This window comes from Giraffa tippelskirchi, chromosome 3 (assembly GCF_054371585.1).
Source record: "Giraffa tippelskirchi isolate mGirTip1 chromosome 3, T2T-mGirTip1v1.2.pri, whole genome shotgun sequence".
NCBI classification, from domain to species: Eukaryota; Metazoa; Chordata; class Mammalia; order Artiodactyla; family Giraffidae; genus Giraffa; species Giraffa tippelskirchi.
In genome coordinates this window covers 39,649,420-39,665,561 of record NC_137277.1, presented here as the reverse complement: position 1 = coordinate 39,665,561, position 16,142 = coordinate 39,649,420, and the positions used below count along the sequence as shown (strand labels likewise).

General features: G+C 50.4%; 1 protein-coding gene and 1 non-coding gene across 9 annotated transcripts in view; one reads left to right on the top strand and one right to left on the bottom strand.

Moving 5' to 3' along the window:
* Positions 1 to 24: 24 nt before the first annotated feature.
* Positions 25 to 16,142, top strand: part of SGSM2 (small G protein signaling modulator 2) — a 37,727-nt gene continuing 21,609 nt past the window's right edge. For all 8 annotated transcript variants that reach the window (XR_014079513.1, XR_014079512.1, XM_081580016.1 and 5 more), the window contains exons 1-2: positions 25 to 421; positions 5,786 to 5,861. Coding sequence is in view for 6 of the 8 variants with exons in the window: in XM_081580016.1 (XP_081436142.1) it covers positions 365 to 421; positions 5,786 to 5,861 (133 nt within the window). In the remaining 2 variants the exon portion in view is untranslated. The remainder of the gene's footprint in view (positions 422 to 5,785; positions 5,862 to 16,142) is intronic.
* TRNAG-CCC (transfer RNA glycine (anticodon CCC)) lies at positions 10,714 to 10,786 on the bottom strand. The gene has a single exon. It is a non-coding gene; the product is annotated as a tRNA-Gly (tRNA).

Here is a 16,142-nt window from a genome sequence, read left to right as displayed (position 1 = left end):
GAGCCGGCGCGTTGCCATGACAGCGGCCCGCGTGGCGCGCGCCCGGGCACGCCACCCCCAAGGCACGCGCAGTCTCCCCCCGCCCGACCCCCCTTCCCCGTGGCTCAGCGCACCCCCCCACCCCGCCCCCGGCAGTGGGAAGGGGCCGGGCCAGGCTCCTGACGTCTGTGCAGGGCTCGGAAGATGGCTGCGGAGCCCAGCACCGGGCAGTGGCTGAGGCGGCGGCGGCGGCGGGCGGGGAGCGCGGCGGGCGGGGGCTGCGCCTGGCGCGTGGGGCGCTGAGCCGAGAGGCGCGGAGGCGGCGAGGGCGCGTCGGGGGCATAGGGGGCCGCTGGGCACCTCCCCCCGGATCAGCCGCCGCAAGATGGGCAGCGCGGAGGACGCGGTCAAAGAGAAACTGCTGTGGAACGTGAAAAAGGAGGTAAAGTCGGAGCATGGACCCCCGGGGGCTCGCGTCCCTGTCCTCACGGCCCACGGGACAGAAAGATCTGCGCCCATCCCAGGGCGCGGGCGCTCGCGGGCCTTGGACGGGGGCCGGTCCTGGACTGGCTGCGGTTCCCGCCCGACTCCCGGATCAGGGGGCAGCACCCCTCGGCCCCAGGGGCTAGGCCGGCGCTTCAGGGTTTGTTTCTTCCGCGATCCCGCAGCTCCCCGCCCTGTGACAGCAGCAGCTCTGGGAGACCGAGGGGGAGGGGTGGCGGCGATTTCTGGAGAACCGAGCTGCCCATTCATTGCCCTCGCCGCCTGGGGAGGGGGCGGGGCCCGCGCTAAACCGGTGACTTGGGGGCTTAGCTCCGGTTTGCCCTACACCCCATTCGGTTATCTTTCTGGGAACTGAGTCTCGGCTGCATGAGGGTTCGCCGCACACCACATCTTCTCACTCCACGCCCACCTCCCTACCCAGAGGCCAGGAGGGCTTTTGGGGAATGGTTTTTAAGACTCAGATTTTTTTTTTTTCCTCTTTTGAGGAGCCCTCCCGCCCATGTCACAAAGAGAAGTCCTTCCCTGTACGTACTAATGTCCTCTACTTTGTCCCTGCTCTAAAACCCATTTCAATTCATGGGGGTGGGGGGGAAGGGAGGTGCCCGTGTGAATGACTCACCCGCATAGGCACGCTGGAGAGCTCCAAACCCACAGAGTGGATTAGAATGGATGAAGCCTCTGTATGGAGCCCTGGACTCTTCCCATCTATCTCTGTCGGCCAGATGTGTCAACTCCATGAGGGCAGGAAACCTGTTTTATCCAGAACTCTGTATCCATGCCTGGCAAACAGTACGTGCTCAGTGTTGTTCAGTTGCTCAGTCATGTCCGACTCCTTGCGACCCCATGGACTGCAGCGCGCTAGGCTTCCCTGACCTTCACTATCTCCCGGAGTTTGCACAAACTCACGTCCATTGAATCGATGATGCCATCCAAAAACCATCTCATCCTCTGTCGCCCCTTCTCCTGTCCTCAATCTTTCCCAGCATCAGGGTCTTTTCCAATGCACCGGCTCCTTGCATCAGGTGGACAAAGTATTGAAGCTTCAGCTTCAGCAGCAGTCCTTCCAATCAATATTCAGGGTTGATTTCCTTTAGGATTGACTGGTTTGATCTCAGTGATCATTGGCACTCAATAAATGTTTGGTAAATAAGTCTATTGATCTTGGAGACTGCAGAGTCTGATGGGAATGCATAAACTTTGAAATACTCTGGACCTAACTCTTTGTGATCTTGAATAAGTTACTTAACCTTTCTGAGTCTCAATTTCTACATCTCTAAAATAGGGATACTGATATTTAGCTGATATATAAAAGTTTACCATATTGGTTCCTTTCCCCTTTCCTAGAGGTTGCATATTAAAGAGCAGAGACATTACTGATAAAGGTCTGTATAGTCAAAGCTATGGTTTTTCCAGTAGTCATGTATGGATGTGAGAGTTGGCCTATAAAGAAAGCTGAGCGCCAAAGAATTGATGCTTTTGAACTGTGGTGTTGGAGAAGACTCTTGAGAGTCCCTTGGACTGCAAGGAGATCAAAGCATGCAATTCTAAAGGAAATCAGTCCTGAATATTCATTGGAAGGACTGATGCTGAAACTGAAACTCCAATACTTTGGCCACCTGATGCAAAGAACTGACTCATTGGAAAAGACACTGATGCTGGGAAAGGCAGGAGGAGAAGAGGACGACAGAGGATGAGATGGTTGGATGACATCACCGATTCAATGGACATGAGTTTGAGCAAGCTCCAGGAGTTGGTGATGGACAGGGAAGCCTGATATACTGCAGTCCATGGGGTGGCAAAGAGTCAGACACAACTGAGCGACTGAACTGAGAGGTTTCAGGACTGGAGAAGGCTCAGGGTTCTTATAGAATTCTGGAAGGCTCATAATTAAGGCTCTGCATTAATTATAGCCTGGCTATTGTGCCCTAAATTTGTTTCCTTCCTTCCTTTCGGCAAAGAGGCAGTTGAAGCCATCACCTTTCCAACTGTGTTTGAGAAGCTCCATTGTGCTTTTGCTGTGAAGAGGCCAAGAGTTTTTTTAAGTCCAGGAGTATATCAAATTAACATTTAAGCCCCAACTCTTGTCTCCCCAAGGGAAAAAGAAATCTTAAATCCTGGTGATTATCCTCAGGAAACAGTGTAGTGACAGAGACTTATATGAACAGTGTAAACAAGAATAAAAATGTAGCTATACTCAAACTATGGGTACATGTGCTAGGATTGTTGGTGTGTTCCAAATTTGGGGTTAGTCAGGGATGATAGGAAAGATTTCAGGGAAGGCAGTATTTAGAAGGGCTGTCTATACTACTCTGAGAATGATTCTTAAACAAATGTGAGAAATGTCCAGGATATGCCACAGCTCTGTATATGACCTCATAGAGGTTGACCCTCTCTGAACTCTTAGTTTCCTTAACCTTCAGGACTTGATTTTGAGAGAAACATATCCTTTCTTATCCTACACATAGAGACAGTGGCGGTGATTGTTGACAAAGCTGGCTTTTCACAAAGGATCTGTAGTCCTTTTTTTCTTTTATAGTCTGCACTGCATGGCTTGCAGGATCTTAGCTCCCTGACCAGGGTTTGAACCTAGGCTCTGGGAGTGAAAGCACTAAGTCCTAACCATTGGACCACCAGGAAATTCCCAAGGCTAGGCGTGTGTGTGTGTGCGTGTGTGTGTCACTCAGTCGTGCCCGACTCTTTGCGACCCCATGGACTGTAACCCACCAGGCAGCTCTGTCCATGGAATTTTCCAGGTAAGGATACTGGAGTGGGTTGCCATTTTCTTCTCCAGGGGATCTTCCCAACCCAGGTATCAAACTTGGGTCTCCTGCATTGCAGTAAGATTCTTTACTGTCTGAGCCACTAAGAGCATCTATACGTCCTCCTAATCCAAAAATATGCCTCAGCAGCCTGCCTTAGATGTCTCTTGGTCTTTGAGCTGTGACATGATGCTCTGTTTAATGCAAACACCCCTTGGGAAGTAATCTAGGAAGCTTTTAATAGTTTAGAGTGCAAGATCGATCGGATCCTCCTTTACCTAAACCACTAACCATGAGCACTTTGCAGTAAGGAGGAGACTCCTTGTCCTTCCTCCATCCTCCCCAGACTTTAGAAGCTCTACCACCTTCCAAACAGAAGTGAGGGCCTGGAGAGCAAGGGCAGCATCAGGACACTGGACATAGGACACTGTTCAAAGAATGGCAAAGTCTCGCTCTGACCAGAGCTCACTAAATCAGTAAGAGTTAAGACAGGGATTGAGGTTAATACATCCCTCTAATCTTCAGTATTAGTATTTGTCTCCTGGCAGGTTCCCCCAGGGGCCTCCCTGTTGGCTCAGATGGTAAAAAATCTGCCTGCAATGCAGGAGACTCAGGTTCAATCCCTGGATGGGGAAGATCCCCTGGAGAAGGAAATGGCAACCACTCCAGTATTCTGTTGTTTTTTTTTTTTTAAGTCTTCATTGAATTTGTTACAGTATTGCTTCTGTTGTTTTATGTTCTGTTCTTCTGGCCATGAGACATGTGGGATCTTAGCTACCTAAGCAGGGATCAAACTCGCACCCCCTGCATTAGAAGATGAAGTCTTAACCACCGGACTAGCAGGGAAGTCCCCACTCCAGTATTCTTCCCTGGAGAATTCTATGGACAGAGGACTCTGGTGGACTATAGTCCATGGGGTCGAAAAGAGTCCAACATGACTGAGCAACTAACACACACACACACACAGGTTCCCCCAGGGCATCAAAAGTGTTTGGCTTCAGTGTTGGGAGCAACTAGAACCTCCTATATTGCTGATGGAAATGTAAATTGGCAAAATCTCATAATGCCAAATACCCTCATCAGAAATTCCTTGCGTAAAAATATAAATCCAAAGAAATGAGCCCCCGTGTTCACACAAAGACACATCTAGAGTGTTCATAGCAGCACCGTCCATAACAGCCCCAAATTGGAAGCTACCCAAATGCCAGTCAGATATGGGTTGTTCACACAATGGAGAATGAAAAATGCACATCCACATACAACATGAACAAATCTCACAGTCAAACAAACTACACACTGAGCAATTCCATCTATAAAAAGCACAAAATCCCACACATGTGCCCTATGATGTTAGAAGTCAGGATAGTGGGTAACTTGGAAGGGAGTAGTGACTAGAAGGAATCATGGCAGAGTCCGGGGCTACTTTAGGGTGCTGGTCACATGTTTCTTGAGCTGATGCTGCTTTCACGGGTGCGCTCAGTTTGTAAAAATTCTTCAAGCTGTGTAATTAGGATATATTTGTTGTTGTTCAGTCACTCAGTGGTGTCAGACTCTGTGCAACCCCATGGACTACAACATGCCAGGCTCCTCCGTCCTCCACTGTCCCCCAGAGTTTGCTCAAATTCTTGTCCACTGAGTCGGTGATGCTATCTAACCAACTTACCCTCTGCTGCCCCCTTCTCCTTTTGCCTTCAATCTTTTCCAGCATCAGGGTCTTTTCCAGTGAGTCAACGCTTCGAATCAGGTGGAGCTTAGCAATAGTCCTTCCAATGAATATACACCCTTTTCTATATGTTTATTGTACATCAATTTAAAAGTTTTTTAAAGTCCTTTCTAAAGAAAGCTGCAACTGCTTACCTTACAAGGTATTCTGAAGCTTTTACATTCAGGTAGGAACCCGAACATAGGGTTTGACCTAGACAGAGAGAAGGCTGGGCTTGTGAGCATGTGGGGAGGGTCCCTGAGACCTGGATGAACCTACCCTTCCCTCGAGGGAGGAAAGGAGGGTCAGGTGTCTTTCTTCCTGCGGCCTGTACTGAGACAATTTGTCCCTGAAGAACAGCCCACAAGCCCATCTGCAGCCAAGTACGGGTGAGCAAATAGCATCCCATCCCTGTTCTCCACAGCAGGGCCCTTCCTCCTGAATATCTGAACTGATTGATTAGTGGATTTATAGCACCTTTTTCGGCTTCCCTGATGGCTCAGTTGGTAAAGAATCCGCCTGCAATGTAAGAGACCTGGGTTTGATCCCTGGGTTGGGAAGATCCCCTGGAGAAGGAAATGGCAACTCACTTCAGCGTTCCAGCCTGGGAAATCCCATGGACAGAAGAGCCTGGCAGGCTACCTTTTTCTGGTTGCCTTTCCAAGACATTTGGCAGTGTTTGTACTGAAGAAACTTTGCTTCCCCACCCCTCCCATTCCTATTCTCTACTTTGCAAGTGGCTGAACTCTGACCAGGCGGGCAAGCCAAGCTATTTACTTGCTCACAGGCCTTTAATCAATCAATCAATCAATCAATAACGGTGCCACCCATTTATTCACAGGTGAAGCAAATCATGGAGGAGGCTGTCACCAGGAAGTTTGTGCATGAAGATAGCAGCCACATCCTTGCTCTGTGTGGTGAGTGAGTGACTGGAGGGTAATGAGAGAGGGGTTTAAAAACTGAGGATACTGCCCTGGGGCCACAAGAAGAGTCCTCAGGGTTAGTAGTTTTCAAATCGGGTTGTACGTCAGAATCAACTCAGAAGCTCATGAAATCTTGTTGGGTCCCATCCCAGACCTACTGAATTAGGATCTCCAGGGCCCAAGAATCTGCTTTATATGTCTCATCCCTAAAGACAGTAGTGCTCAAATTTTAGCATCATAGTCACCTGCTATTGTTGTTGTGTTTAGTGGCTAAGTCATGTCCCACTCTTTGTGACCCCATGGACTGTAGCCTGCCAGGCTCCTCTCTCCATGGGATTCTCCAGGCAGGCATATTGGAGTGGGTTGCCATGCCCTCCTCCAGGGGATCTTCTCAACCCAGGGATTGAACTCACGTCTCCTGTGTCTCCTGCAGTGGCAGGCAGATTCTTTACCGCTGAGCCACTTGGGAAGCCTAGGGTCACCTGTCGGGCTTATTAAAACAGGTTACTGGGTCCCATCCCTGGAGTTTCTGATTCTAGTATCTCTGGGGTGGCCCCAGGAATTTGCATTTCTAACCAGTTCACAGGAGATGCCAGTGCTGCTAATCCAGAGACCTCACTTTAAGAACCACCAGCCTCAGTAGTTGGATTGGGGAACCACGGTGCTGGTTTATCCTTGCATTAACTTTGGGGATGGGCCTGTGCCTTTGGATGCTTTCTGTGTTACATCTGTTTTCTAATCAATCCCACCTGCGTTGCTTCAACATCCCAACTCTCCAGACACTTGATTGCATGCAAATCCACAGGAGGATCGAGGAAGGCTAGCCAAGACTTCCCTGCTCAGAGAAGAGAAAGTCTGTAATAAACCACTGCTTCCTGCTCAGCGTGAACATTTCTGCCTTTGTAGGAGCAAGACTGTCTCTGCACACAACTAGGTTTTCTTGAATTTCCAGGAATTTGACTTTCCATTTGCCATCTTTTTCAAAAGTATCTATTTGTGTATTTTTGGCTGTGCTGGGTCTTTGTGGCTGCATGGGCTATTCTGTAGTTGCAGTGTGTGGGCCTCTGATTGCGGTGACTTCTCTTGTTGCGGCGCACATGCTCTAGGGCACGCGGGCTTCAGTAGTTGCAGCTCACGGGCTCCAGAGCACATAGTTGTGGTGCATGGGCTTAGTTGCTCTGCGCCATTTGCCATCTTTGTATTGTTTTCCTTGGCCTCTGAGGTTGGTGTTTGGTGTTCATGGAAGGGAGGTTGTGCATTTCTGAGGAGAAGGAATGAAAGGAGCAGATCAAGAGAAGGACACTTCTGACAGTAGCAGGGTGAGGCCGACAGAGCTGCCCTTCCCATCCATCCAGCAGCAAACACTGAAGGTCCCCCAGGTCCCAGACGCTTCCTCTACCAGGCAGGGAAACAGCAGTGACAAGGTGAACTGTCTCTCTGTCCCCAGGGGATTACACTCTGTGGGCAGACAGACAGAAAACAAAAGCACACAGAAGTATATCCTGCAGTAACAGGTGTGGTAACAGCTATGAAAAAACAAAAATAGCAGAGGAATGTGGGAGGTGACTGGGGAGAGGCGGCCTGTGAGCAGAGCCCGAGCAACAGGCTGAGGGTTCCGGCAAATCCTGATGCTCTTCTTACTTCTCAAGTTGTATTGGACACGTTTCTTGACTTCTGTCACCCTCAGTCTGCTCCTCCCAAAATAGGGTGGTGATTCCCACCTCAAGAAATCTTCATGGGGATTGAGATGATGCATGTGAACATTCCTACCTTTGTAAGAGCTCAGAAAAACATCCATCTTTCCTCCTCTTCTGGGCATTAAGGCTGAAGCTAGGTTTGCAGGATTTGAGGTCCTACTATCTCCCTTTTGGGTAAGTTGATCTTTTGAGATGATATAGCCCTTCTCAGGTCGACAGGACCAATCCGATCCCACCTTTTCTCTGGCAGAAGCCCTGCTGGGGAAAAACCGTCCTAGTCTCGCAATAAGTGGCTTTAAAGAGTGTTAGAACCCTACTCCCTTCTACCTATGCTGAGTCCCCCTGACATCAGCCACTGTCTGTCATTGTCACCAGAAGGGCTCTGCTGGTGGCCCAGTGGCACCATGGCAATGGTGCTCGGTTTCGTCCAGAGCACACACAGCAAACACAGAACAATGAAATAGCGAAAACAGCTTGTGCGTGGGCGCCGAAGGTGGGTAATGGTGGGGCAACGGGGGAAGAGAGGCAGGCGGAGAGCTTTGGGCATCCCTCCATCAGGTCCATTAGGGGAGAAGAAAATGCCTGCTCTCCTCTGATCAGTCCAGGGGTCCCCGGGAAACAGCAGGGCTTTCACTGCAGCCTCCTGCCTTGAAGCCCGTGGCTCATTCCAGCAAAGATACCACCTTCAAAAGGAACGATTCTTCTACTTTCAGTTTCGATCACTGACATAGATCAAGAGTCTATGAAATTGACCCAAGTCTTCAGGGTTCTAAAACCAGCCCCAAAGAAAGAAGAGCCCGGTTTGGCTGGATTTCAGGAGATACCTTAGGTCAAAGCGCAAACTGAAATACCCACAGGGTCAGATGAGAAAGTCCGGATGTGGGACAGCAGGCAGTGGTCAGGAGTGGGTAGCCCTGGCCAGGTTTGAAGGGGGCAGCCACCACTCAGCTTCTGCAGGAATGCTGGTCCCGGGCTTGCCTTGGCTTTTGTTTTATTTTGAAAGAAGCGAGCAGTCTGGGTTTCTGTATGAAATGTCCCAGTTTTTAAATGCTTATAACTAACTCCCATTAAAAAAAAAATTGTGTGGGCTCAACAAGAGGCATCTGCAAGCCTCTGCCAGTTTGCTGCCTCTGCCTTGGGCTTAGTGCACAGTCACTGAAGGGAACCCAGCAGGAGGGGCTGCCAGCAGAATAAAGCTAAGTTGAGCCGGGCACCTGAGACCCACAGGAAGAGGAATCCTTACACTGAACTAATGGTGGTGTTCAGTGGTAAGGTGGATCCCAGCTTGGGCTCAAAGTAAGGATGGTTAAAGGGCTGATTATCAGCCCTTTCTCCTGCCTGCATCACATGGTAGAATCATAACCAGGGATTCCTGGGGGGTTAGGGGGACAGGCAGGAAGAACAGACATGCACTGATGGAAAACTCCAGTCTTCTGGCTTTTTGAAGATTCTGATATGCCAGGCTCCTTCACCTGCTGGGAAAATGTTCCGAAGTGCATTCTTAGTTGGAAGTGGATCCCATCTTCCCCTGGGTCTTGTTTTAAAAATCTTTTGACTATACTACATGGCATGTGGGGCCCTAGTTCCCCAACCAGGGATGGAACCCACGTCCCCTGCATTGGCAGCACAGAGTCTTAGCCACTGGACCACCAGGGAAGTCCCCTGACCTGGGTCTTGCAGTGGTCCTAGCCAAATCCAGAAGTCAGCTTTGTTCTGAGGGGAAACGGGAGTGCAGAGAAAGGGAGCGGAGTGAAGGCTGGGGAGACTGGATTGGCTATACAGTGAGTGACCCCTTTCCCTTGAGCATTGTGGAGGCCTGGGGTCCTGGGCCCCTCTGCCCTGCCCTGGCCCCTCTGTTCATGGCAGAGGATGGCTAGGGGGTGTCTGACTGAAGAGGGCAGGTCTTGAGCTAGAAGAGCGTCCCTAAGCTTCCTTAGAACATAGACATTTGAACCAGAAACATCACCTTCTGGAGAGCCTTAGAAATGAAACTGAAAAATCCCTGGATCAACACCTGGCCCCGGGTAAACCCAGGAAAGTTCCTGTTCCTCAAGGGGAGGAGGGAGACTCCGGGCCTGGCAAGGAACATGCTTTTGTTGTGTGTTTGCTGTGCTTATTCCTAAACCTGTCTGTCTAGAAGCTGGTCAGGCCCCTGCAGGTAGAAACCTTGTGAGCAGGCCCTGCTGGCACACCTGGCTGGCAGGGACGGGATCTCTGTGTGCTGCTCTCCTACCAAGGAGCGTGGCTGCAGCGCTGCCCTGAGACACCCCCTCCTAGCCCCCCAGACCTGGTAACTGCACCCCCCCTCCCAGAGAATAAGCCCAAACCCCACTGTGGGAGATGGTTCTCTGATATCCCCTCTTCATCTTTTTTTTTTTTTTTAGTTTATTTTTTTTTTTTGGCTGCACCGAATCTTTGTTGTGGCATGCCGAATCTTCTTTTTTTTTAAATTAGTTTATTTATCTATTTTTTAACTTTACAATATTGTATTTGTTTTGCCATACATTGCCATGAATCTACCATGGGTATACATGTTTTCCCCTTCCAGAACACCCCTCCCACCTCCCTCCCCATCCCATCCCTCCAGGTCATCCCAGTGCACCAGCCCCGAGCGCCCTGTATCATGCATCAAACCTGGACTGGCGATTCATTTCACATATGATAATTTACATGCTTCAATGCCATTCTCCCATATCATCCCGCCCTCACCCTCTCCCATAGAGTCCATAACACTGTTCTATTTATCTGTGTCTCTTTTGATGTCTCGCATACAGGATTATCTTTACCGATTAACTAAATACTATATATATATGTGTTAGTATACTGTATTGGTGTTTTTCTTTCTGGCTTACTTCACTCTGTATAATAGGCTCCAGTTTCATCCACCTCATTAGAACTGATTCGAATGTATTCTTTTTAATGGCTGAGTGATATTCCATTGTGTATATGTACCACAGCTTCCTTATCCATTCATCTGCTGATGGGCGTCTAGGCTGCTTCCATGTCCTGGCTATTATAAACAGTGCTGCGATGAACATTGGGGTACATGTGTCTCTTTCAATTCTGGTTTCCTCAGTGTGTATGCCCAGCAGTGGGATTGCTGGGTCATATGGCATGCCCGATCTTTAGTTGTGGCATATGGGATCTAGTTCCCTGACCAGGGATTGAACCCGGGACCCCTGCACTGGGAGTGCAGAGTCTTAGCCACTGGACCACCAGGGAAGCCCCTCTCCCCTTTATCTTGAAAAGTCATGTCAAGTTTGCATTTTCCTCCCTAATATGGCCTTTGACACTTTGACTGTGGACACTTACTGCTGAGTGAAATGAATGCTTCCTGTTTTCAATCCGCTTCTTGAACCCCCAGGTGTAGGCCAGTGTCTCCTGCCACTCCCTCCTCCAGAAGGCAAGGTGCTTTGTGAGCAACTCAAACTCAGGGTCGAACAGCGGATTGTCTGAACTCTGCGTTTGTAATATGCCTGCTCACAGAGGGCGTGGTTACTCTCTTCCCGCGGAGGGGTCTGGGGTAATTTAGGGCTGCACCGAGGAGCACTGGGCCTCCCTTAAGTTCTCAGATCAGGTCTGGGAGTGTCTGCCTCCCCCGTGTCTCTGTCTGCTCCATTCCCACTGGGCGCTGAGGTTGGATTTTTAACCACCGGTGGGTAGACAGACGGGCTTTAGGAGGCCCACGGAGAGGTTCCGGGCCTGGCCAAGCAGGTTCTTAGACGCGTAAATATCCTCGGGCATTGGGGGTGGGCCCAGGCCGGAGGGGGCCAGCCCTGCCTGTCAGCCCCCAGGCTCCCTGCCCTCCGTCCACCTGAGGTTGCTTCAGGCTGAGTATGAGCTGTAATGGGAGACGGAGGGTGGAGTCTCTGGAGCTGGGATCCGGCACCAGGGCTTTATTAACCAGCTCCCTGTTGCTAAGCGGCTTTCATTAGCCGGGGAAGGTCCGCCGCAGCAGCCAGCTCCTCTAGGGATTGGCGGGGAGATACTAATGAGCTGGAGAGAAGCAGGTGTGACGGGAGGGTGCGTCCCACCTGGGATGCTGCCGCGCGTTCTGAGAGTCAGACGCCAGGCAGTTTTCAGTCTGTCTCTCTTCAGTGAAAGGGATCCCTTCTCTCTGCTTCCCGCCGGCACCGAACAAATAGCTCATTCTCGGCATATCTGGCTCCCACTTTACACCCGGAAGCGATCGGCTAGGAAGGAAGGCCCCCTGGGGGACTGGCTCTGCTCGCCCTGCCTTGGGGCGTGGCTGAGGGCAGGTGGCAGCGGTCTGCAGCGGAGACATTGGAGTCCGACAGACCTGACCTGGCTTCGCAGACTGACCATGTCACCAAGTACGTGACCATGGCCACTTACTCAGCAACTCTGAACCTACACCATAAGGTTGATGTGAGGGATTAAAGGAGTGATGGGGGCAAAGCACACAGCATGGAGCCAGGTATGCAGTAGGTGCTCAGTAAGTGTCATCACCACCACCAGCGACCTTCTGCTTTGTTCTTGAAAGTGATCTTATAACCTTCTCCCGGATTCCCTCTGGGAATCCATGTTTCTGGGAACTTGGAGCATCTGGACAATCAGAAATTTGAACTCTGGGAACCCAATCTAGGAATTTGAAGATATTCAGAAATTATTATTAATTTTGTAGGTGCAGTACAGGTATTAGGCACATGTTTTTAAAAGTCATCTTTTAGAGATACATACTAAAATATTTATGGACAAAAATACACGATGTTTAAAATTGGTTTCCAAATAACCTAGGAATAAGGGGAAAGTGGTTGGAGGTGGTATAACTAAAATAACATTGGTTAAGCCTTGCTTATGGTGGGTGATGGGTACATGGGGGTTCATTTTATCATCCTCTTTTGTATATGTTTGGAATTTTCCATAATGAAATGTTTTTGTTTTTTTTTTTTAAAAAAAAGGAAGCAGAGGAGAGGATGGATGGAAGAACAGATAGAGATAGCAAGTATATGTAACTTATTTTACAGGAAATATTTTTATTTCAACACATCTGTATTGAAGGCATCCTTAAACAGGATTCTGGCCATTTAAGCCTACAGAAGAGACAAATAAGTATGCAAATCTGTCTCACCCTCTGGGTGTTGGACCTGGATGTTGGATACAGGAGGGAGGGGTCTAAAGTCCTGCTCCCTCGTGGCTCAGCTGGTAGAGAATCCGCCTGCAATGTGGGAGACCTGGGTTCGATCCCTGGGTTGGGAAGATCCCCTGCAGAAGGGAACGGCTACCTACTCCAGTATTCTGGCCTGGAGAATTCCAGGGTCTGGGCTGGGGGACCTGGGTAGTTCTAGAGAGCAAACACAAGAAGAGCACAAACCTAGCCCTCTCTTGCCTTCAACAGCCCACATTAGACCAGCCACCATCTGGCTGCCAGGCAGTAGGGTGGTCAGTCAGGCAGTGGCCTGTCATGGTGAAATTCCAAAAAGAGGAAAAGGGGAGAAACCCAAGACACTGGACCCCCCTGCACCACCACGAGGGAGCTTCTGTAAGGAAGGCCAGAGGCCTGAGACCTCAGCGCTGACCACAACCGCCGCAGCGGGCTCTGAAGGCTGGTTTTCTAAGAAAAACAAGAGCGTTTGCAGCTCCCCTGTCCCAACAGAAAAGCTCTCGGTGCTCTGTCTCCCCATCCGCCAGTGCCCATGGGAAATCCTCAACCTTGACAGAGCCACAGGCATGCCTGTCTGGAGGGAGCTGGGGACCGAGGCACAAGTCCACTCTCCCCGCCCTGTCCCGCCTTCTCGGGCTCCCTACGGAGACCGCCCCCAGGAAGGGCACCCGGAGTCTCTCCCTGGAGATCAAGACCAAGCCCTTCCTCAGGGAGACAGCCCCAGATGACCTGGCACAGCAGTCACCACAACATCCAGCTGTGTGGCACATACACCACGTTCTTGAGAGATGTTACATAAAGGGGAGCAGCTAAATGGTTTAATACCTAAGTGAGGATACAGGGCCAAGGGAGGTGGTGGATTGTTTTTTTTTAATTGAAGAAAATACAGAATATTTATTTACAAATATGCATGCATACTCAGTTGCATCTGACTCTTTGTGACCCCCATGCACTATAGCCTGCCAGGCTCCCCTGTCCATGGAACTTTGCAGGCAAGAATACTGGGAAGTGTTAGTCACTCAACGGTGTCTGACTCTTTGCAACCCCATGGACTGTAGCCCACCAGGCTCCTCTGTCCTTGGAATTTTTCAGGGACGAATACTGGAGTGGGTTGCCATTTCATACTCCGGGGAATCTTCCTGACCCAGGGATCAAACCCTGGGTTCCTGCATCTCCTGCATTGCAGGTGGATTCTTTACCACTTCACCACCTGGGAAGCCCTTATATACAAACGGAAAGTATCTAATAGGGATAAATGAAAGATACAGGGAAGAGAAGGGAGGTTTGCTGGATTGATGTCCTTAAGGCAGTGGGTCCCTTGCTGAGCTGGGTGTGGCTGGCACTGGCCTGGCTCCCTGGACAGCCAGTGTGAGCTCTGCACATGGACTTTGCCCTGCATCCCCAGAAGGACAAGGAAGATGGGTATGTGCAGGATGAATTTCATTTCCTTCACCTGTGTAATTCCGGAATATCGGGGAAGGGCTGTCTCCTCCCAGTGAAAGTCTGGATGGGAGAGTTGCTTTCTTGTTTTAGGGCTTTGCACAAGGCTGAATGCCATCCCCCCAACACACAAAGCTGAAGCAAACAGCCAGCATCACCAGTGCAGGAGGAGGGAAAATGTACCGTCGTTACCATAGAAATGCTCATTCCGTGTGGAGGCAGCTGTTATAAATCCCTGGGTGGAAATAGCCGGCCAGGGAAGTGGGGAGGGGAGAGTCGTGTGATGCCACACCTCACCTCTTTGCTCTGCCCACTTCATCCACTGTGTGAAAGGAGGCCGCCCATCCTACCCAACCTTCTATCTCCAGGGGGGTTGCTCCTCTCCTAGAAATCTTGGTTCCGCCCTCCAAGACTTTTAAAAATTCTGCTCTGAATTAAGTCCCCCCAAAACTCCAGGCCCCAAACCAGCCACCTGTTTAACACTCCTCACTCGGAGGCTGAACTTGCCCGATGCACAGATGGCAGCTGGTGGAGGTGGGGGCTGGGGCACTGAACACACCTGCTGCTCCCGTTATCCACCCCTCCCACCTCGGGCCCAGCCTTCACGTCAAGCTGTGCTAACTCTGGACGCCGTGTCCTCCACCTCAGCCAACTGGCGTCATTCTCGGAAGGCTGTTCAGTGGGCCCCCCTATAACTGTACTGGGCTTGTCCAGGCCCCTTGGCTGCTGAACACAGTTTAATTGTGGATGTGCATGTGAGAGCCGGGGTTGTTTCTGAGGACCCAGGGCTGATTGAGGACCCTTCTCACTGCCCACTGCTGCATTTCCTGGGCAGCCATGGCTTTAGCCCATTCTTTTTTTTTTTTTGGCTGTGCTTCATGGCATGTGGGATCTTAGTTCCCAACCAGGAACTGAACCCACACCCACTGCAGTGCAAGTGAGGAGTCTTAACCCCTGAACCGCCAGAGAAGCCCCACTGGCTTTAGTCCATTCTTGTGGGCTCCTGAGACACCTGAGCTTCTCTCAGCCCATGGAATTGTTTCTCGGTCCCTGTGCAGCTCAAATCACCAGTGGCTTCCCTAAGCAGAGCCCGGGTGCTCCTGTAAGAGTGGGGAACCAAACTACCTGCAGACCCTATTTGCTGAGAGCTGGTGAAGGGTGGGGTGCCCATGGACAGATCCCGAGCCTTTCTGAGTTGTATGACAATTCACCTCCCGGATGGAGAGAATCTCTGGCATCCTTTCATGATGCAATTATTATTATTTTGAATCAGTAACTTGGCTCAAAAATCAAGACTATATTGCTTCTTGTGCCTCCTTCCAGAGTTTTTTATCCTAGTCGTAAAAGAATTGTGTTTTTTGTTTACCCCACCCTTTTTGTAATCCAAAGGTCTCTTTTGAAGACTTTTCTGTTCTTAGCTCCTAGAGAGCATCCTCACCCTTTTTCAGAGTGGCATTGTAATTACACTGTATGAATGTGTCGTGCATGCGTGCGTGCATGTGTGCGTGCGAAGTTGCTTCAGGGTACCCTCTCTACTCTGTCATCCTGGCTCACTGACAGCAGTTCCCTGAGGCTTGCTGTCAGTGGAGTAGGATGACGGAGTAGAGAGGGTACCCTGGGCCCCTCTGGTACCGCAGCTCCAAAGGCTACCATAGGTGGGGAGTGAGAGGATCCAGCTTGTTGAGTCATGTCTGTTTCTCTGCTTCAATTCACTCACCCAAATGCTTCCATCCCAACCAGTCACCAGAAACAGTAACAGTGTCGATTTGTTCTTAATCAGTATGTGTTTTTCTTACATGAAATGAGCTGAACGACTATCAAGATGGTGTCTCCCATCTTTGCGGGCATCCAGGGTGGCTGCAGGTGGTACTAGGAACCCTGGGACAGGGCTTCTGAAGCCTTCATGTCACAGCTGGGGGACCAGGGCTGGGACAGCTCAGTCAGAAGGGGGATAGTTCTGGCTGACTTGGTGCTTTGGCTGTGATGGGTGTCTCCTTGCCGGGGCCCTCTCCT